The 23,198-nt window shown below is 33.3% G+C and overlaps 3 protein-coding genes across 3 annotated transcripts; 2 read left to right on the top strand and 1 right to left on the bottom strand.

The window, feature by feature from the left end:
• Positions 1-5,180: 5,180 nt before the first annotated feature.
• Positions 5,181-7,260, top strand: LOC109808137 (F-box/LRR-repeat protein 12-like). Its single transcript, XM_083074240.1, has 2 exons — positions 5,181-5,327; positions 6,348-7,260. Exons 1-2 carry the CDS (start codon positions 5,181-5,183, stop codon positions 7,074-7,076), a joined length of 876 nt encoding a protein of 291 aa, XP_082930366.1. The 3' UTR covers positions 7,077-7,260.
• A 2,590-nt stretch (positions 7,261-9,850) lies between these two features.
• LOC145949194 (large ribosomal subunit protein uL18) lies at positions 9,851-12,364 on the top strand. Its single transcript, XM_083074932.1, has 9 exons — positions 9,851-10,002; positions 10,383-10,452; positions 10,544-10,635; positions 10,772-10,898; positions 11,001-11,080; positions 11,167-11,283; positions 11,364-11,498; positions 11,602-11,771; positions 12,025-12,364. The coding sequence occupies exons 1-9, from the start codon at positions 10,000-10,002 to the stop codon at positions 12,125-12,127; spliced, it is 897 nt and encodes a 298-aa protein (XP_082931058.1). The 5' UTR covers positions 9,851-9,999; the 3' UTR covers positions 12,128-12,364.
• A 2,882-nt stretch (positions 12,365-15,246) lies between these two features.
• Positions 15,247-21,020, bottom strand: LOC109808326 (glyoxylate/succinic semialdehyde reductase 1). Its single transcript, XM_020371276.3, has 8 exons — positions 20,835-21,020; positions 19,881-19,991; positions 19,701-19,799; positions 18,296-18,397; positions 17,060-17,175; positions 16,759-16,837; positions 16,499-16,669; positions 15,247-15,571 (listed from the first exon to the last, which is right to left on the bottom strand). Exons 1-8 carry the CDS (start codon positions 20,937-20,939, stop codon positions 15,482-15,484), a joined length of 873 nt encoding a protein of 290 aa, XP_020226865.1. The 5' UTR covers positions 20,940-21,020; the 3' UTR covers positions 15,247-15,481.
• Positions 21,021-23,198: the final 2,178 nt, after the last annotated feature.

Here is a 23,198-nt window from a genome sequence, read left to right as displayed (position 1 = left end):
GAGGTCGAGCTTTGGTGTACAAAGTTGCCCGAGCAGGGTACTTTTGGCCATCCTTGAGGAACGACTGCGTCAATTGGGTCCAAAGGTGTGACGGATGTCAGAGACACGCAGTCTTGCTCCATTCTCCAGCAGAACGACTACATTCGATATTGTCCCCCTGCCCCTTCCACAAGTGGGGAATTGATATTCTCGGTCCATTTCCGACCGCCGTAAGGCAGCTGAAATTCTTGATAGTGGCAGTCGACTACTTCAGCAAATGGATCGAAGCGGAACCAGTTGCAACTATCTCAGCAGAAAAGGTTAGAGCTTTCCTTTGGAAAAACGTGGTGTGTAGGTATGGAGTCCCACAAATGCTCGTTTCTGATAACGGGACACAATTTGCAAGTGCGAGAGTTCGTGATTTTTGTAAAGAGGTCGGAATCCGAATGGCATTCACCTCTGTTGAACACCCACAGTCTAACGGCCAGGCCGAGTCGGCCAACAAGGTAATTCTCTCGGGCTTGAAGAAGCGTGTGCAAGAATCGGGTGCTTCATGGGTGGAGGAGCTTCCCCGAGTGCTATGGTCGTACCACACGACTGTTCATTCGACGACTCAAGATACCCCTTTCAATCTGGTATATGGAACCGACGCCATGATCCCGATTGAAATTACAGAGCCTTCAGTACGCGCTATAGCTTTTTCTGAAGAGGAATCCGACCAAGGAAGACGAGTTGATTTACACTTGATCGCGGAAGCAAGAGAGAGAGCGAGAATAAATCAAGTAGCAGCCCAGAGAAGAGCAGCCTTCAAATACAATACAAAGGTAAACCCAAGAGATTTTATTGTAGGAGACCTAGTTTTGAGGCGTGCTCAACTTACACAGATGAAGAACAAACTATCGCCTAAATGGGTTGGCCCTTACAAGATTGATGATGTAATCGGCAAAGGGGCTTACCGACTTAGAACATTGGATGGAGGCATGATACCGAGAACGTGGAATGCTACAAACCTGCGCTTCTATTATAGTTAGACTCTTTTCCCCTTTTGTATTAGGTGCACTCTTTTCCTAACTCATTATTTTTCCCCGTAAAAATATGAGGAGTTTTTGCTGAGAAGGTTTTTAACGAGGCACCACCCCTTTCAATTCTAATAGATGTCGTCTGATTGTTTTTCTACCATAACATTTTTCTCTCTACATTGATGAAACTCGTGATTGTCGGCAACAGTCCGACTGGGCGAGTATAAATAACTCGATTGATGATGAAACTCGTGATTGTCGGCAACAGTCCGACTGGGCGAGTATAAATAACTCGATTGATGATGAAACTCGTGATTGTCGGCAACAGTCCGACTGGGCGAGTATAAATAACTCGATTGATGATGAAACTCGTGATTGTCGGCAACAGTCCGACTGGGCGAGTATAAATAACTCGATTGATGATGAAACTCGTGATTGTCGGCAACAGTCCGACTGGGCGAGTATAAATAACTCGATTGATGATGAAACTCGTGATTGTCGGCAACAGTCCGACTGGGCGAGTATAAATAACTCGATTGATGATGAAACTCGTGATTGTCGGCAACAGTCCGACGGGGCGAGTATATATAACTCAAAGATAAATTTGGCTGACTGGACAGTTGATAGTCTCAAGTCGGGTTTTAGCCGACCGTGTATCTATAAACAGGTTTTGGACCGATTAAGTCCTCAGGTCGGATTTCTACCGAGACGGAATCTGACACGGGACGAGTAGTTCAATGAATCAGTGACAACAACGAATCAATGCTTAATTGTAGGTTCAAATTACCATAACTTCAGCTCCAAGAGGCCTGTAAACAAGGTCCGCATTATCTCAAATTTAGCAAAAATTTTCGGCATTTACATAGTCGGTACTTGCACGACTGGATGACTTATTTAAAAAAAAATATATATTTCCCTAGCCAGTACTGGAGGCCGACACTGGGGCGACTAGACGGCACTGGGACGACTAGATGATGTGATGTTCACTTCGAATTTAGCAACATTTTCGGTATTTTACCGAGTCGACACTCAGACGATTATATGGGAGATCAACTTTTTAAGCACTCTTCATCATTTTCCTAGTCCGAATTTGGACGACTTGAGGTTTCAAAATTCCTGATTAACTTAGAAAAATTCCTTTTTTCTTGTTCATTGCTTAAATCGGTTTTTGACCGACTTTGTGTTCAAGTCGCGTTTTAACTTAGAAAAATTTATCATCCACGCAGTAAACCGGATTTTGACTGACTTCGTGGTCAGCTTTCACATTTTACCATCTCCTGGTCGGCATTTGGACGAGTAGATGAATTGATATCCAATTTCAACTTGGAAAAATTATTGGTGCTTTCTACTCGGTATTTGGACGAGTAGATTCATTGTTCAATTTTAACTTAGAAAAATTATTAATGCTTTTCACTCGGTATTTGGACGAGTAGATTCATTGATGTTCGTTTTCAACTTGGAAAACTTATTGGTGCTTTCCACTCGGTATTTGGACGAGTAGATTCATTGATGTTCAATTTTAACTTAGAAAAATTATTAATGCTTTTCACTCGATATTTGGACGAGTAGATTCATTGATGTTCGTTTTCAACTTGGAAAACTTATTGGTGCTTTCCACTCGGTATTTGGACGAGTAGATTCATTGATGTTCGTTTTCAACTTGGAAAACTTATTAATGCTTTTCACTCAGTATTTGGATGAGTAGATGGATTGATATCCCATTTTAACTAGGAAAAATTATTTGTTTTTCTCGGTATTTGGACGAGTAGATTCAGGGATGTTCAATTTTAACTTAGAAAAATTATTAATGCTTTTCACTCGGTATTTGGACGAGTAGATTCATTGATGTTCGTTTTCAACTTGGAAAACTTATTGGTGCTTTCCACTCGGTATTTGGACGAGTAGATTCATTGATGTTCGCTTTCAACTTGGAAAACTTATTAATACTTTTTACTCGGTATTTGGACGAGTAGATGGATTGATATCCCATTTTTACTAGGAAAAATTATTTGTTTTTCTCGGTATTTGGACGAGTAGATTCAGGGATGTCCAATTTTAACTAGAAAAATTTTTTAGTACTCAAATGATTAGATTGTTTGTTATTTTGATATTCGGTATTTGCACGACAACACGCAAGCCAAGCTTAGAAACAAAAACGCTAACTTTTTAAGACAGCGGAGTCAACGAGTCAATATATTCTTGCAAAGCCGGAAGATTGAGAACAAACAACAAAGCTAAACATGTCCAAAAGGTAATGCAAAAAACAAAAGCAAGAAGACAAGATAGACGTTAATCATCCTCTGGGGGGTCGACGAGCTCTCCATTGATAATCTCCTTGAAATACCCAAGCCCCCCAAGGTCGACATCGGCATGAAGAAACCTCACTTGGGTGGTGGCAGCATCGAAACCTTCAGTAAACTTTTTCAGTGAGTCCATTTTCGCGGCATGAATATCACTTTGCAACTGCTCCACCTCCAGCTTCACCAAGGACAGTTGATCCTCGAAGATTTGGGCTGCATCGGCGCTCTTGTCACGAGAAAGTCGGGCCTCCACCAACTCTTTCTCAAGGGCAGCCTTCTCGGAAGCCCAAATCTTCCTCTCCTCATCAAAGCCACGTCGCCTTTCGAGCAAGTTATCTCGCTCATTAGCTAGCCACTTCAAATCGGCCTTGCTCTTGGCTAAGCTCTCCTCAAGAGACGAAATCTTTTTCCCTTGAAGTTTGGTTTCCCGCACCAACCCGCGAATCTTGTCGTCGTTGACGAGCGCAAGAGCAGAGAGGCGATTAGTCAATGACTCAATCCCCTTAGCAATGGAGAAAGAGCTCATCTTCTCCAAGTCCCTTTTATCGCCGTCGAGCAAGTCGGTCGCGCGAATGTGGGTAGATTGATTGAACTTCTCATCCCAAAACGAAGCAGCGCCGATTGGATCGGGGCCATGGTCCACTGGATCCCAATTTTCGCCCAGGCAAGCACTAACGGTCCGTTCAACGGATTGGACCTCGGTATCCCCCTTCTCAACCTCGTTGACTAAAACCGTTTCCAAGTTCACCATGGAGATGGCTTTCTCACCCTCGCGCCGACGCTTGTGGGAGGATTCACCAACTCCCCTCGCTACAGCAACAAGATTGTCGGTCTCGACACCCTTCTCGGTCACCGATTCGCCTATCACAGCAGTCTGAGATGCTTTCTGCTGCTTCCAGAGCTTGGCCAATTCCCGATTACTCATGCTCGCCATCCTATCTGCGCGACATTCGAGTAAACATTATATTAGAACCACAAATAAAGCATCATGAATAAATTGATAAGGCACAGAGGGTGATCGGTTAGGAACCAATTACCTATATATACTTTCAATTCGTAGGGCCTATTTTCTAAATCTAAGAGTTTAGCGGTGTTGAAAACTGTTTTTAATTCCTCGAGTTTCCTCACGTCCACTTGATCCTCCTCGGGAACCTCCTCGGGACTTAACCCACCACAGGGGTTCGTTTTCTCGTTCCAATACAAGGGATACCCTTTGAGTAAGTCCTCGTGGCCTGGACTACAACGCACTCGGAAATAGGATTTCTTGAAGTCCTTATAGGACGACTGGAAAAAGGTCAACATTCCCCGACCTGATACCCCATGGATGGACACCCAACTACTGCGTTTATTGATACGGCTTTCGAAAAAATAAAAAAATTTCCTTACGGTCGGGATTATACCGATACCCCCACACAAAATTTCAAAAGCTCGAATAAATGCCCAGCTATTAGGATGTAATTGAGTAGGAGCCACATTCAAAGCGCTCAAGACCCCCTTTTGGAAATCGGAAAGTGGCCACCTAACTTTAAGTTTCGAAATCAGAGTCGCATAGCAAAATGTAAAATCCCCAACATTACCACCCCTAACACACACAGGTTCCCTATCCACACAAGGCTCGCAAATAAGCGCATTATCACCCTCGATACACACCATGTGTTCCCTACAAAAACTATCCATCACAGCCCATGAATTCATCAGAGAAGTGCGACGAAGCACGTCATCTTTAACCCACTTATACATATCTCCATAACTTACGGCCTCCATGGTATAAACAAACTTGAACTTAAAGGGGGAACTAAAGGTCCTTTATAATCAAGAAAGGCCAAAGGGGTTTAGATAGGCGTACCTAAAGACACAAAAATGACTCTTTCTCACACAACAAATGCCACCGGAACGTAGAACACCACCGCAAACCACCGTAATGCAAAACGGAGCAGAGAGCTTCGCCGGAGAAAAGAGAATACAGATGGAGAGAATGGCAAAGGAGTTACGAATGACAAAGACCACCCCTATTTATAAGAGGCCAAAGGTCGCGCGTGGGGGGGGGGGGAACCGAAGGGATGCAACGCGCGTGGAATGTGGCAACCCTTAAACCCAAGGGACAAAAGGGGGGACCCACACCATTAGCTTTAGCAGCACGTTTGGCCACGTGGCAGAGTCATTATTCGCGCCCCTGCAACGCCGCTTTGTAATAAATGCCTGTCCCTCCTCGAGTCAGGTGAGAAGACACCCCCTTTCGTAGTGTAATGACCAGGTAGGGTTCCGACTCAGTGATCCTTCGCGGTAATGGGACGATCAACAACCCATTATTCGGCTATTATCCGACTAGATTGCCAGGCCCTAAGCCCTCTCGCCTCGCAGGCTCAAGGCTGGAAGGCAAGTGTGATGTCCTGGTCGGATTCCGACTCAGTAATCCTTCGGGGTAATGGGACGATCAATAACCCATTACTCGGCTACTATCCGACTAGATTGCCAGGCCCTAAGCCCTCTCGCCTCGCAGGCTCAGGGCTGGAAGGCAAGTGTGATGTCCATTCGGCAACAAGACGAGTAAGATCCCCTTCTCGGCCTTGTCCCGATTGAAGGCTCGGAATAGACCTACCCGCCTGCGAAAGGGATTACTCGGTATTTACCTTGATAGGCCTTCGGCACGGACCTGATTAGTGTACTGTCCAGGTCGGCTTCCGACCTAGTTTCTCATTCGGAAATAAAGCAAGTGAAACCACCTTCTCGGCATCTAACCTGACCGGGGATCCAGTACAGACCTAGTCGGTAATAGTCCGAGTTGACCCGTTAGACTCGGTTTCCCTTTGCCTACAAGGGAGCTACTCAGTACTTATCCTGCTGGTCCCCTAGTATGGGTCCAGTTGGTCGGATTCCGATTACGCTTGTTCCCGCTAATCCCGCGTCATCGTGATGAGAACGGTTAGGGAAATCCCTCGATCCTCGGGGCCCAAGAGGCCCATAAACGACGTACTATAAAACCCCAAAACCCTAGAGTTGAGAGGGCAGATTACACTTTTGAATGCTCTGGCTGTGAGGCTTGACCTAGGAAAAAACCCTAGTACACCCCGTGGCCGGAACAATAATATTAGATTCCCTCATAAAAATTGTGAAATATGTCAACTTCTCCAACTGCTCACAAATATCTGACAAAGGGTTGAAAGCTCTTACACACTGGTGTCGGCAGCTTCAGGCAATTAACATATCCAACTGTGAGGGCGTAAGTGGTGTTGGATTTGAAGGGTGTTCAAAAACTCTAGCTTGTGTTGAGGCTGAGTCTTGTAAGCTAAAGCCAGAAGGGGTATTGGGAATTGTTAGTGGTGGAGGAATAGAGTATCTAGATGTTTCTTGTTTGAGTTTGTCTCTTTTGAAAGATCCTTTATTTGGAATAGGCTTTGCCTCATGCCTCAAAATACTTGACATGAGGCTGTGTAGAACTGTTTCTGATACTTCTGTTGTGGCAATTGCCAAGGGATGTCCACTACTTGAAGAATGGAACTTGGCCTTATGTCATGAGGTGAGGCTACCTGGATGGAGAGCTGTGGGGTCATACTGTCAGAATTTGAAGACACTGCTGCACGTTAATCGATGCTGCAATCTCTGTGATGATGGCTTGCAAGCTTTGAGGGAAGGGTGTAAAAATCTCTCCATTCTGTACCTGAATGGCTGTGGTCACTTTACTTCTGTTGCCATAGAGTTGTTCAAGTTTCACAGAACTAGTGTTTGCATAAAGGAAATAGAGATACTTTGTATAAAGCCTTACTGGGAATTCAGTTGATAGAAATTTATTTATCAAACATTACATATATTCTCTTTCAAGAGAACAATCTGCATACAACTAAACTTTAATCGGTTGTTTGCATAGATATTTAGTTGTATAAAAGTACTTTAGAACCTCTGGTTTTCTTGCTATACATTATTTGGATGCTAAGGATGTAGTTATGTCACATATATATTCATTATGCATTTACATCTCGTACTGGATTTTTATTTATTTGCATAGGCATGATTCCATCCACCATGGCAGTAGCATGATTCACCACCCTTGAATGATGCACTTTACATTCCCTTCAAGTTTTTTAATTACAGAAAAAAGTTATATTATAAAGAAAAGATTAGTAACAGTTTTCAAATGATCACCTCTTGCCATTGCCAAGTTATCTTGTATCTTCGGTTACAACTATCCATACGAATAGGGTTTTATGAGTTTAGTTTTTTTTTTTAATGTATTTAAACTAAAAAATAAAAACCAACTGTATATACATATTTTTTTAACTATCGAAATTATGTTGAGGTCAACTCATGTATGAAGCAAAAAATTTTAAACAGTGAAGATTATCTTTTCAAATTGAGGCTTGGTAAAAATGTTTCAGACAATGGAAAATGTCTTATTTTATGTAACACAAAACAACTTTTGACATAATTATTTTTTAGCTTTAAAAAAAATTACTAAACGATGCCTACATCCAGATTTCTTTTATATTTTGTGTTCTATTTAATTAATAAAGTGCGGACAATTTATAGTGAAAATTAATGTTTTATTATATCAGTGTTTTATACTAAGATCAAGATGCGTCTTTAGATAAATTAGATTCTCAAACAAATTTATTTAAAAATTTAATTTAATTTACATACATTCTCAATGTATTTTTTTTTTTTTTTTTTTTTTTTTTTTGCAGTTATCCTATAAGAATGTATACTAAGCCGTATCATATTAAGATGTGACAAGAGTGAATTTCTACTGTAAGTCCGTGTGATAAAAATCATATTGATAATGTATATAAATATTTAAATATCTTTTTAATTCTCAAAAGTTTCATGAATTTTATGTTTGTAATTAAAAATATTTTATTTTAGTTTTTATACATTCTGTTTTTGTTTTCATATAATTCTTATAATTTCATAAATTTTACCTCTTAGTTCTTACAATAATAAATGATAAGAGATAAATGAAACAAAAATGATATATAATAAATAAAATATAATTTTAATTTTAGAGACTAAAAGATAAAATTTATAAAATTATAGAGATAAAAAGATATTTAAGCTTATATAAAATAGAATTTAATAAATATGTATGGTATGCAAAATATCTTATATAATTAATCATTAAATCATTCTTAATATTATTTGAGTTAGTTATTAAAAAAGTCTATAAATTATCATATCAATTTTTTTTATTAGTTTATAATATAAAAAGTCTTTACATTATTAATTTATATATTTTTTTCAAATTAAATTCTAAAATAATTGTATCATTAGTAAAAAACTAATGCAACTAATAATTAAAAATAAATAAATCACGCATAACAACCAATATAGAAAATTTGGCCATCCAAATTGAGAATAGCTAAAACCAGCTAGTTCTGGGGTTTAATATAGTAAAGGTTGATGATTTATACACCTCTTTTTTTATTTTTTTTTATAAGTACACTTTTTTTTTTTAAATAATTAAAATTTTAAAATATTTTTAATTTTTAATTTTTTAATTTTACATCTACAATATTTAATTTAGTATTCTTTTTTTCACATATCTTCCTTTTTTTTCTTCAATTTTTACATGCACCTCCTTTACCTTTTTTTCACCCTACCTATTTTGGTAGCATGTGAAAACTAAAAGAGAAAAAAAAAGTGTGTGAAAAAAAAGAAGAAAGTAGCAAATTAAAAATTGAAGGTATAAAATTAGAAAATTTAAAAAAACTACAATATTTATAATTTTAAAAAAAAATAAAGAAGGTGTATTTAAAAAATAAAGGAGGTGTATATATCATTAGCCTTTTTATAAGTGTACCTCCTTTATCTTTTTAAAAATTATAAAATATTATCATTTTTATTTTATTTTTTTAATTTTGCACCTTCAACTTTTAATTTGCTACTTTCTTTTTTTTTCACATACTTTTTTTTCTCTTTCAATTTTCATATGCTACTAAAATAGGTAGGGTGAAGGAAAGGTAAGGGAGTACATGTAAAAATTGAAGAAAAAAAAAATAGGGAAGATGTGTAAAAAAAAGTACTAAATAAAATATTGTGGGTGTAAAATTAAAAAATTAAAAAAATTAATTTTTTTTTAAAAATTTAATTATTTTTTTAAAAAAGAGGTGTACTTATAGAAAAAAGGAGATGTATATATCATGAACGGTTGATAATATATACACCTCCTTTTTTTTATAAGTACACCTCCTTTTAAAAAAAAATTAAATTTTAAAATATTCTTAATTTTTTAATTTTATATCTATAACATTTAATTTAATATTTTTTTTTTCACACATCTTACCTCTTTTTTCAATTTTATACGCACTCCCTTATCTTTCTTTCACCTTACCTATTTTGGTAGCATATGAAAACTGAAAAAGAAAAAAAAATGTATGTGAAAAAGAAAAAGAACGTAACAAATTAAAAATTAAAAATGTAAAAATATAAGATTTTAAAAAAAGAACTATAATATTTTATAATTAAAAAAATATATAAAGGAGGTGTACTTAAAAAAAAGGAAGTATATATATCATGAGCCATCATAAACCAATAGTAAAACCAAGCTAATAGGCTCAAACCCTAGACCCATTGGGCCTGTAAAACCCTAAACCCATTCTGACCCGACCCCCCCAAAACAATACCTTATAAGCAAAAAACACTTGCTAACCCTAATTCATTCTCACACTTTTTTCCGTCACGTTCGGGGGAAGAGATCGAGCTTCACCGCAATGGTGCGTATCCGATCCTTCTTCTATCTCCTCCGTAGCATGTTTACCTGATATGTAGAGTGTGAATTTCGGTTTTTTATGTTCCGTTTCGTCTACGTTCCAATGTTTTGCATTTATAGTTTTTCAGGCTCTGTCTGGTTTCAAAGAATGGTGTTTGTGAATGTTAAGGTTTCTGGGTAATTTTAGTGGAAGTCAAGGTTTTGAGTTATGGTGGGGTTTTGTTTCTTGTTTTAACTTCCATGTGTTGAGTTTTTATGTGTTTGGTAGCTCGTAATGGATCTGTTTTAATCAAATCTCTGCATTTTATGTGGCTGTTCCTATGCTTTTTAGTTTTTTTTTTTTGACGTAATTTGTATCAACGTTTTATTGGGTGCGTATTGAAGGTGTATGTTAAGGCTCAGAAATCAAAAGCCTACTTCAAGAGATATCAAGTCAAGTTCAAGAGAAGAAGAGGTAATTAATTGTATTTGTTTACTTTGATTCGTCGTGTCCTGGTGTTTAATGTTGCTTACTTTGTTTATAATGGTGATTTTGTTGTACGCAGAGGGAAAGACCGATTACCGAGCCAGAATTCGGTTGATTAATCAGGACAAGAACAAATACAACACTCCAAAATACCGCTTTGTTGTTCGATTTGTATCCTTTCGTTATCGATCTGTTAATTATTCCATCAAGTGATGGATTTATGTGCTTAAAATGTGTTCACATTGAATCAAGGATTGAAGTTATTTTTATGAAATTTATCTGTGAGTGATCTTAACCTGGTTACTAGACCAACAAGGATATCATTGCCCAAATAGTATCTGCTAGCATTGCCGGTGATATCGTTCTTGCTGCGGCATATGCACATGAGTTGCCACATTATGGTCTTGAAGTAGGCCTTACAAATTATGCTGCAGGTGCTTTGTTTATGAGGAAATCCTTCCTCTCCTACCTATCTCTCAATAAATTTTGTGTGCTTATCTTTTCACTCCTGTTTGAATATCTTATAATGCCTCCAGCTTACTGCACTGGGCTCCTGTTGGCCCGAAGAGTCCTAAAAATGCTTGAAATGGACGAGGAATATGAAGGAAATGTTGAGGTATCTATGCTTTTTTGTTGTGCTGTGTGCAATTCTGTGTCATTGTGTCGTATTTTGAAGTTAATTGGATGTTTCCCTTTTATTAGGCTACTGGAGAGGATTTTTCAGTGGAACCTGCTGAGACCAGGAGGCCATTCCGTGCTCTCCTTGATGTTGGTCTTATCAAGACTACAACTGGCAATCGTGTCTTCGGTGCCCTTAAGGTAAATTATGAAACTGCGATGCTAATTGGTGTGATTTTGTTATAATAATGGTGAGATTGAATAATTGTGATGGTTTTCAGGGAGCTCTGGATGGGGGTTTGGATATTCCTCACAGTGACAAGAGGTTTGCTGGCTTTGATAAGGATAAGAAGGAGCTCGATCCTGAGGTTCATCGCAAATATCTCTTTGGAGGACATGTTGCTTCCTATATGAAGGCATGAGTGAAGATTTTATTTAGTACCTGTCTGTTGAATTGTTTAATGCAATATTTGGAGTTGTCGGTCATTTGTCTGACAACCTGTTCTTTGTTTTCTGCAGACGTTGATGGAAGATGAACCAGAGAAATACCAGTCACACTTCAGTGAATATATCAAGCGTGGACTAGAAGCTGATGGTCTTGAGGCACTGTACAAGAAGGTTCATGCTGCCATCCGAGCTGATCCCACTATCAAGAAATCTGAGAAGCAGCCCCCGAAGGAACACAAAAGGTAAAATTGGTTTTTGAATTTAGCTTGAGTGCTAGATTCTAGAATAGAGTAAATCATGTATCTAATTTGTCATTTGATTTCCATCAAATTGGTTTGAACCTGTAGCTGGCTTGGTTTCATTTGCTTTTTTTTTCTTTCAATCTTGTGTGACCATATAATATATTTTTAAACTTTCTGTTTGGTGGCTTAACCTTAGTTTTTAGGGATTGGATCATTTGAACACGTTCCTGATAGTATCTGCTTCTTTATGCAGGTACAACTTGAAGAAACTTACTTATGAGGAGAGGAAGACCAAGTTGATTGCACGCCTTCAGGCTCTCAACTCTGCCGCTGATGAAGATGAAGATGATGAGTAAAGCTTCATTTCAGATGCCTTGCCATTACGGCACAAGTAGAAGCTGTCTTATTTTGCGTTTAGAGAACCATTTTCTTGAAATTTTATTGGCCTGTGCTATTTATTTTTAGGTCGAAAATTTTGGATACTTTTTGGAGTTGAGTAAACCTTTTTTTGGTCAATTTCGTGTTAGCCTGGATCGATGTTTTAGCTTATTTTCACAAGAAATGCTCGTTTACATAAAACCAGCCATTGTTAACATGTGGTCCCAGGTTGTGATTGTTTGGTAGGTAATATGCACCCATTTCCTCTATCCGCCTGGAAATTTTATGCCTTTCTAGCGGATACAGGTACAATCGTTATTTTTTAAACTAGAAAGAACGAATAATTAATTTTTGTAGCCCAAAAAATAAAAGTTAAATTAGAGTGTGAAGTCACAGAGCCAGTGATATTTAAACGGCAAATGAGTTTAAGAAATGTCTATTTAAAATACCCGTATTTTGATGTATGAATATTGACAAGGATATCTCAAACTAACATGCCAATGTCAGTCAAATGAATTAAATCTTTGTCTCGTGTCCTTATGTTTGTTTTAAATTCTACTGGCTAGCTCCATTATTCGTCTAGGGTACAACTTCATTTGCTTAACTTCATATTTGTAAAATAATATTTTAGTTGACATTTGTTTAATTTTTTGCGGTTAGATCACGAGTAATTAATTCTTTTATTCAACATTGCTTTCATCTATCTTTACCTGAAAATTTCTACATTTTTGTGTATTGGTATGTCCGTCAATTACACTTCATTATTTTCAAGTTAATTGGTAAGATAAGTTTTTTATGTAGGAATTATGATGCTTATCTTTGGTAAAGAGAAAAGAAATAGGAAAAATAAGATAAGTGGAATGAGAAATAGAGTAAAAATTGAAGTTATTTGAAAGAAGAAAAGTCGAAGAGAAATAACTTTTACTAAGTATTATATATATATATATATATATATGGGAGCATATCAAGTGAGAGGGAATTTATTATGAGAGATGAGAGGATTAAAATATAACCCTTATGGTATGTTTGGATGAGGAATTTATATGGGGTAATTCATTTATTTGAAGAATTTCAAATTCTTTGAGGTGAAATGCTTTGTTTGGATGAGGAATTTACAAAGAATTTGAAATCCAATCATTTGTGAAATTCCTTAAAATAGTAGAATTTCAAATTCTCCCAAAAATGGGAGAATTTGAAATTCCTCATATTTGTTTTTCTTATTTTACCTATATATTTTATCTTATCTCTTCATTTTTTTAATTGTTAGATATTCAAAAATATTTTTAAAATTGTTAAACATTATTTAATATTAATTGTTAAAATTATTAAATATTATCTAATATTAATTTTTAAAATTAATAAATATTTAAAAATGGATTAGTATTTATTTTTATAAAATTTAATTTAAAAATCTCAACATATAAATATATTTTTAAAATCAATTTTACTGTGATGAAATAAAATTATCATATTCAACCTAACAATTTAAAATTTAAGAAATTTGAATTGATTCATCCAAACAAAATATTTTAAGAATAAGAGAAATTGAAATCAAAGTAATTCAAATACCAAGAATTTAAAATTCCTTGAATTTGTAAAATTCCTCATCCAAACACACTATATTTTAACCCTCTCAAGTGAGAGAAAATTTGAGGTTTAATCAAGTGAGAGAAAATTAATCTAAAGGTTATATTTTAACCCTCTCATCTCTCATAATAAATTCCTTCTCACTTGATATGATTCCTCTCTCTATATATATATATATAAAAGGAGGGTTCAAGCGATACCGGCATAATTTTTATTAAGTATTACACCGCTTAATATTATTATATTAAATGTAAATTTTGTAAATCTAACTGTTAGATTGAAAATTTTACTCTTAGATCATAGATACAAAATTTTATATTATTTCAAGATGATTTTATACTTCATTCTTATAAAACAAAATTGACGTAATATATTTATTTCAAAATATATTAAAATATGAACACTTTGATTACCTTCAAGTTGTTCAATTCTTACAAAATTTGATAGAAACATATAAAGTGATATGTACTTTCAATCTAACGGTTTGATTTATAAAATTCATTTAATATAAAGTTATTGAGCGGTGTAATACTTAGTAAAAGTTATACCAGTGTCGTTTGAACTCTTCTCTATATATATATATATCAATCATGTCAACATGTGAAATTCTTAAAAGAAAAGTTTATAAAATTTTAAAACAAATATTATTTATCTATCTTAAAATAATCATTAAGACTAAAAATAATAATTTTAGATCTTATATTAAAAATTAAAGAAAAATATTTTATAGAGACTAAAATTAAAATTTGTTCATTTTATAAGGACTACCAAGTTAATAATTCCAAGTTTTAGAGGATGAAAAACAGAATTTTTTTTAAGAACTAAAATTAGAACTTGTTCATTTTACATTAATTAAAAATGTATTTTAAGTTTACTTTTATATTTAAATAAAGAGAATATATTCACTTACCCTAAGAGTAATATTACTTAGACTTACTCTACTTAATAACTTATATTCTACATCAAAATTTAACGATCAAACTGTTAAATTAAAAATTCGTAATACATAGATCAAGTTTGTAAATTCTTAAAAAAAAACTATTTAATATTCCATTTCACTAATTCAAATTCACAAATGTGATATTATTAAAAGAATCAAACCACTATTCAGATGGCATCTAACCTTATTCTCTCATCAATGAACAAAGATTAATGAACATGATTGTCACATTGTTGAGTAGAAACTTCAATAACCACCTAATTTTACTAGTCAGGTATGGACTGGAAAGCAGTCATAGTAAATATTTTTAACCAGGCTTTCTGTACAAGAAAGAGTAGATTATATTTGTAACAAATTAGGCATGATTATAATATGCCTCAGCTTGAGAGAATGTTGATTAATAATTTGTTGTGAAATAAGTTATGGGTTGAGTACTATACTACTATAGCAAATTATTAGTACAAATGCACATAAAGAAAGCCTAATCAAAGCGAACGTTTAATACCCACCAGTATTGGCTGACACCCCAGAACAGAAATAAAGATGAAAATCAGGAAAAGCTTCATAATATACACATGCAACCTAATTCAAACCACTCGCATAAACTAAAACATTAATGTCACTAAACCCGTGTTCTAACATAATAACTTCATTTTTGGATGAAGGTGGCAAAAATTAAAAGGTTCATTCAATTCAATATGATTCTACAGAAATGACCTATGCTCAAAACACTACTTCATAAATAGATGGTTCACATCATGCTGTTGCTCAGAGAGTAATTTAATCAATACGGAATGTTATCCTGTCAAGATGAATGATCAGGAGCTTTCAAAGTCTCGTGAACTGCTGAAAAATCAAGGTCTCCCAACCCCATGCTTCTGGCTTTCTTGAAAGCCTACAATACAAACATAGTTCAAACTTTAGTTCCCTTATGAAACCTCTATGACAGTCATTAAACATAAAAGCAATAGGAGACAAAAAGGGTTCCATCACTTTTTTATCAGCATTGGTAAAACTTCATAGGCATGTGAAGCATTGAAGTAACATGCAATCAATAAAGAGAGAAAAAGAGTTGATATATTTCCGGATGTACTTTTTATGACCTGAATCATTACACCACAATCAGAACAATGTGAATAGTTTATCAGAATATCAAATTGCCATATAGCAAGGGCAGCTCAAGTATACACAAAATTAATCTTCCATTAATTTTAACTCTTTATTATTTGTAAAATAAAAACCATTTAAGCTGGTGAAAAATGCTTCTGCGTCTGACAAGTCTGGAATTTTTTACAATGGAAGCCAACTCTGATGTTCTAGTGAATCAATCAAAGGCTCACTTGGTGGATAGGTTACTCCCACCCCAGGGTTCTACTTGTTATATGTGTGAGTGCTATCATAGGTACGGAAGTCAAATTGTGTCTAGAACATATACTTCAAACTCAAAAGGATGCATGTTATGATTTGTTTATTAAAATGGGAATGTTAGGATCTAAGCCAACTGACAAGAATGCATGATAGTAAAACCAAACTTGAAACAAATTTGAAAGAGCAGTGTTTTGATCCTTAAACTACATGGGGTTTGTTCTTCCATGGCAATCAGAATATTACTATCACAACCTTACTTCACAAACTGCGATGTAGCTGCAGGTAAGTTTGATAGCATGGAAAAGACATTTAAGTGGGGTTACTTATTTAGATGCAGCCACTATAGTAATTTTATTATTATTCACTGGGATTGCAGTCATGTAAACTAAAGACGCAGTTTCTGATGGTCTAATTTTTTTACCACAGAAAGAAAATATGAGAAAAATAGCTTTACCTCGTTTGCTGCAGCTGCTACGGGCATTGATACAGCATTTTCATCTCCAAGGGCAAGTGCTAATCTCATGTCCTTCTGCTGGTGTTTCAGTGGAAAAGCTGGGGGATAACTGTTTTTGAGCATTGTAGGTCCTTTCAATTTAAACATGCCATTACTCATGGCACCGAGATCCTGTAAAGTGCAAACAAAATTTCCCAAATTAGGCTTTAGAATAATAATAAAACGTAGCAATAAGAATCTTAGTGGTCAAAATCACTTACCAGCACATCAAGAAGAGTTCCAGGGCTCAAACCACTTCTTTCAGCTAGTGTGAGTCCCTCGGAGAAAGCATTCATCATACTGTAACAGAATAACTAATTTACAGAACTAAACAGAAAATATGGACATGGAATCTATTTGGCTTGCAACCAAAGAAGGATCACTACTAATACTGCAATCTGGACGAATTCTTTTTGCTTTCTGATTCATAAAATGCTCTGAACTAAAGCTGCGGACTATCAACCTATCCACTCCCAAATAAAAAAGTGATAGAGCCAAGAAAAGGGGGGAGGAAAAGATTACCTTCCCATTATCATGTTAACAACAAGCTTCATTTTTGCACCATTTCCAACCTCACCCAGAAAGAAAGACTTCTTCCCCAGTACATCAAATGCTGGGAGTACTTCATCATACAATGCCTACATAATAAAAGAATCAATCATAAATTTAATATACAGAAAGATACAAAGAGCATATTTATAGTTTTATATTCTCCTCAAGATGGAGTATTTCATGATAAGGAATTTGAATGAGAGCACTTATACACATTACTTGGAATGAAAACTAGAAAAGTGATTATTGTTTTTAAATAATTAAAAAGTAGAACAAGGATTACTATTTATACAGCGTGACCAATCAATCCGAATAAAGGAATAAATCTAATTAAATCCGTACAAAATGAAATAGTGTACATAATTCATATTCATATTTTACACATGTGACACATCATATCAACCAAACCTGAACTCATAACTAAACACCCAACTTCAACCAACAACCACAACCACAATAGTAATGCATTCTTCATAACTACATAGAATCATAGATGCTTATTCAAGTGTATCAAATCATCAGTTATACTAATATTAAGCACAAATATTAAATGAATGTTTTTGTTTAAAATAATGTGATTATCATTGCTGTTGAGAGACATAATATAAACCATTCATATGTCTTCACTTAAAAATTTGTGCTTTGGGGAGAATTGTTTCTTGACACGGCATCAAAGCCTATGCAATAATGCATTTTAAAACTGGTTCATGACAATTTCCTTTGCAACTTAGCTTTTGGGATTGTTAGTTTATGATTATTACTTTTGCTTGTGTTTTAAAATTGACTGGCAGGACCAACACAGTATTTTCAAACTTTCTAATTGAGAGTTCTTGATGCTGTCAGTAGCTAGTCTGTATAAAAATAAGCAATTGATGTTTCCATAATTCAAAAAATATTACATTCACATTTTTTGTCATCAGATTGCATTTTACAACACTAAATACTGCTTAAATATCTTTAATGAACATCAATGTATTTTGTTCTGGGAACTCAACTATTTGCATTGAAAGGTCTAAAGGGCATAAAATGGATGCTAATGTATCTTATGCATGCTATACCCTGAAAATTTCCAGCCATGAAAGCATGTTATACAAAGGAGAGAAAAGGTGAATGAAAAATTCAAGTCCTTCAAATTATTAAAGACAAAACATGCAAGAAAGATGACTAAAATTTTATCCACATTTGTTGAGTAACATTTCGAAATACCTTGTCCCCAGCAACGAGTATTATTAGTTGGCCATCTTCTGCAGGCTTCTTGCTACCCGAAACAGGAGCTTCAAGGAAATAACCACCTTTTGCTTTGATTGCCTGTAGATATTAAGTCTGTCAATGATAACTTATCTAGGGACTTCTTTCCATAATCCATTTTCATTTCCATTTGAAAGGTTGATTAGGTACAATGCCAAGCTCTGGCTTATGCAGTTATGCATATAGCATGAACAAGCAAAGATAGTACGCTACAGTGAACTTCACATGGATAAAGAGAACTAGCATACACGCGCGCACGCGCGCGCACACACACATAAATATATAGAGAGAGAGAGAATGGATCAAATTACTCCGAGAGTAACTCTTGGTAAAATTACCATATACAATAATTCATGATATATGTTAAATTTCAACGATCTAACTGTTAAATTAAAAGTTCTAAATACATAGATCAAATCTACAAAATTTTAAAAAAAATTGAAAACTATTTGATATTTCATTTCATTAATTCAAATTGACAGAGAATCATAAAAATATTTTATACGTTGATTTAAATCTATATAACAAAATACCATATGATTTTCAAACTTGTTAAAAATTTGTAAACTTTATTTATACATTAAGAACTTTTAATTTAATGTTGGATCATTGAAATTCAACATACACTATGAGTTATTGAATGGAGTATTTTTACCAAGAATTACTCATAGAATAATTTGATCTCTCCTCATATATATATGGGTATAAAATTGCAAATATTCAAACACACTACAGCAAGAATCTTCAAATAGTATAATTTATTGAATTCCCATTCACATTTACACAATTAGGAAAGTTTAACTTCATATCAAGTATTCCTCACCCAAAAAGAAATCCCCAGTTCTGTAGACTTCCCGCCTAACTTCCATAAAATAAATTTTTTTAATGATTGAATTCCAAATAGTGACTATAATCACAAACTAATAATTAGATAAAAATTTGTGATGCATGGTATTAAAAAGGATGTCCCCACAATGTAAATTTCAAACAACATTTACATTAATCTTATTTAAATTTAGGGAAAAGACAGGAGGAGGATTTGGGAACCATGTCTTAGCTATGAAATGAATTAAAGATAAGAGGGCTCGAGGATGAGACAAAATACAGAATAGAAATGGCTTAAATTTTCACAGAAAATACCCCAAGTAATATGAAAACAATGTCATGCAACATTAACAATTCTAGCCTCTCTTTCATATACAACAGAGATCAATAACAGAATATTTTTTGAAAAGTTCGGCCTTCAGACTTGACAAGATTTTACATAAATCACAAGTAAAATAATTCTCGAACAGACAAGAAAATGTTATGAATTTTAAATGAAGTAAAAATACATTTTTAACACCAAGCTGGGTATACCAACCTCGGATATCTTGGAAGATGTATCAGCATCAACTGTGGACATGTCAATATAGCATTTCCCATTAATATGATCAAGAACACCATCTTTATCAAATACAACCTAGATAATCACCACAAATGGTATTCAAATAAGGGCAAAAAAAGAGGTTGTATGTCAAAAATAATATACACAGCCACTGACCGATAATGCAGCAGAAGGATCAGATAACATTGCAATTGTATACTTGCATTTCTTGACTACAGCTGCTGGGGTTTCTCCAACTGAAGCACCATGTTCCACGAGTTCATTACACTACAATTAGAGATTGCAACAAACATGAGTTAGGACTCTCTTAAGTTCAGTTCAGTGCATTAGACCAGTGGAAGAGCATTCAAATTAAAAATTGGTGAGATAAGGCTTATTTTGAGAGCTTTATAGTATAGAAATAATACAAAATTATAATATGCTGACTACAAGGTATATCTTACGAGAACTAAAAACCATTCATACAAGTGATTCGCAATTGTGCTCCTTAACCAAGGAGCTCGGACTTAGAGTCAAATACGGAGGTACCAGTACTACTTTACACCTGTAAGAGCCAACCCGGTAGGAAGGAGATATATCTCCTCATTAAACTTAAAAATAAAAAATAAAAAATTAAAAAAAGGTATATCTGATGAGGATCTGAATCCTCTAGAGTGAGTAAATTAAGCAATCTCAGTCCTTAACAAGAAAATCAACAGTTGACTTTGTGTGTGTATGTATAACATCAACAGTTAATTTTCTCATGATGGATTAAAAATACTTACTTTACCCTTAATTACTTTAGAGAGCCAATCCATCTCATAAAGTGTTCAGTAGAACAATTTTGTTATTACACTTACCTGATATAATCTAAACAAATAAATTTCCGGTAAAAACCTGGAACAAAAATGACACAGCACACAACTTTCTGGATTCATTCCTTGATGTACGATAATGGCACATGAAAAAGAAACTATGCTATAGAGCCCCAAATTAAAATAACACAAAAATGCACAAAATTATATTAACCACAACAAGCAACCAGTATTATGGAAGAACAGACACCAAATAGCAGAAGAGGGTGGCTCCATCCGTTAAACAAGAAGTACAAAATGAGTTGCATATATATACCTTGGAGAGGGTTCTGTTCCACACAGTGACTTTGAAACCATGGCGTAGAAGATTGATTGACATGGCCTTGCCCATTATACCCAAACCCAAGAATCCAACCTCCATCTCTCTCTTCTGATCTCTCACACTCTCTTCCTCACAACTCCACAAGAAAAGCCTCTTCCTTTACCACAACACAAATATCAGCCTCACTATTAATAGAAAAATAACATATTTTTTTACTACTGTTTGGGTAAGAACATGACAAAAATCATGACATGCTAGTTTTTTTTAATATGATTAATTATGTTGTAAGACTTTCAAAATTTTTGAGGTATATATTCTTTTTTCTTTAGAATTTAAAATTTGTTTTTTTCTCTAAAATATATATATAAGTAATTATTTTGATTTTTTAAATTTAAAATTTATCCTTTTAATCTTTCAAATTTAAAATATATAATTTTAGTCCTAATATATAAAAAAAACATTTTAATTTCTATACAAATGTTATTAATTAATTTATTGCATAAAAATTATTTTTAAAGTCATTATCAATAAAAATATTATATTAGTCCAAATAATAATACAAAATTATTTTAATATGTCATTATTAATTGTGTTATTATTTATACTATAAAGCTTGTCTTAATTTACAAAACTATCAATTATATTATTATTAATGTTGTTGTCAATGAAATTTTATATTAAATCAATTAATAATATATAACTACCTTATAATATGTCATCATCAATTATATGATTAGTAATCATGAGAAATTAAAATAATATTTTTAAAATACAAAGATTAAAATAATAAACTTTAAATTTAAAAAATCAAAATACTAATTTTATATTTTGAAAATTAAAAACACATGTTTCATATTTGAGAAATAAAAAAAATATAAACAGGCACTAAAATATTTTGTTTTTTAAAATTACATGAACTAAAAACATGAATTTTAAATTTGAGAAGAAAAAAAATAAATATCTTAAATTTAAAAGACTAGAAATATAGTTAAACATTTTTTTTTATAAATAATTAAAAACATTTAATTTATAAATCCTATGAATTTTGAGAGTAAATAACTAGTATTAAAAATTTGTTATCAACTAATTAAAATTTGTTATATTTTTAATTTATTATTACAAATGTTTAATATTTTATCAAACATGATAGTTTATAACCACTAGGGTTAGTTTAGTGGTTGAGTGGGGAGGAATTGGATAGTGAAAAGTATGGGAACCTATGTTCAATCTTTATTGTAATCATCTTTGTAATCTTTTCTATTTAAAAAAAACATGATAATTTATAATCAACAAAAAAACATAAAAATATATTATTAACATATTTTGATTAAATTTTATAAATTAATTAATGTCTATAATTCTCTCAAACAAAAAAATCAATGTCAATAATAACAATCTAAAAATAAAAACAATGTTGGGAGGGCTGAAACTAGTGTTATCTTGTACAACTTTGATAAATGTACATAGATGATTTATTATGAATAATATTTTATTATTTTTTTCAATTACATTATGCATTATATTTTTTTTCTTCTGTTTTTGTTGTATAAACTATTATATACTTTGATATATATATATATATATATATATATATATATATATATATATATATATATAAAGAGGGATTTGTTTATTCTATAAGTAAGTCTATTTATACTTATTTCATTCAATAACTCATATTTTACATTAAAATTTAACGATTCAATCGTTGAATTTAAAATTTTTAATGTATAGATCAAGTTTGTTCAATTTTTAAAAAGTTGAAAATCAGTTTGTTTCATTAATTTAAATTGATGGATAATCATCAAAATATTTTATATATTAATTTGAGTTAATGAAACAAAATATCAAATAAATTTTAAATTTTTAAAAAATTTGTAAACTTGATTTATATATTAAGAACTTTAAATTTAACGGTTAGATGATTAAAATTTGATATAAAATATAAGTTATTGAATGAAATAAGTATAGATAGACTTATACTCAGAATAAATATATATATATATATATATATATATATATATATATATATATATATATATTAAATTGATAAAATCTTTAGAAGTGACTTAATAACAGAGATTTGATAATATATTTTAAATTTTAAGTTTAAATATTATTGTTACGATGATGTCACTTTGCTTATTTGGTGGTAATCTTTTCCAAGAAAAATCCATGATGTCAAAAGAGTTAATTGAGTAAATATAATGGAATGATATTTTTTTGTTCGTCACTGGAGTATTCATTGCCGATAACAGTGACTAATCTTCTCGATACGTTGGAGACATCTCAAAGGGTGAAATAACGGAATGAATCTACATGTAGTTAAAGTTTGTATAATAATTTATTTAAGGCTTA

Source organism: Cajanus cajan, chromosome 5 (genome assembly GCF_000230855.2).
Source record: "Cajanus cajan strain Asha chromosome 5, NIPB_CcT2T_4, whole genome shotgun sequence".
Lineage (NCBI taxonomy): Eukaryota > Viridiplantae > Streptophyta > Magnoliopsida > Fabales > Fabaceae > Cajanus > Cajanus cajan.
Note: the sequence above shows the minus strand (reverse complement) of the source record. Positions and strands in the feature narration are given on the sequence as shown.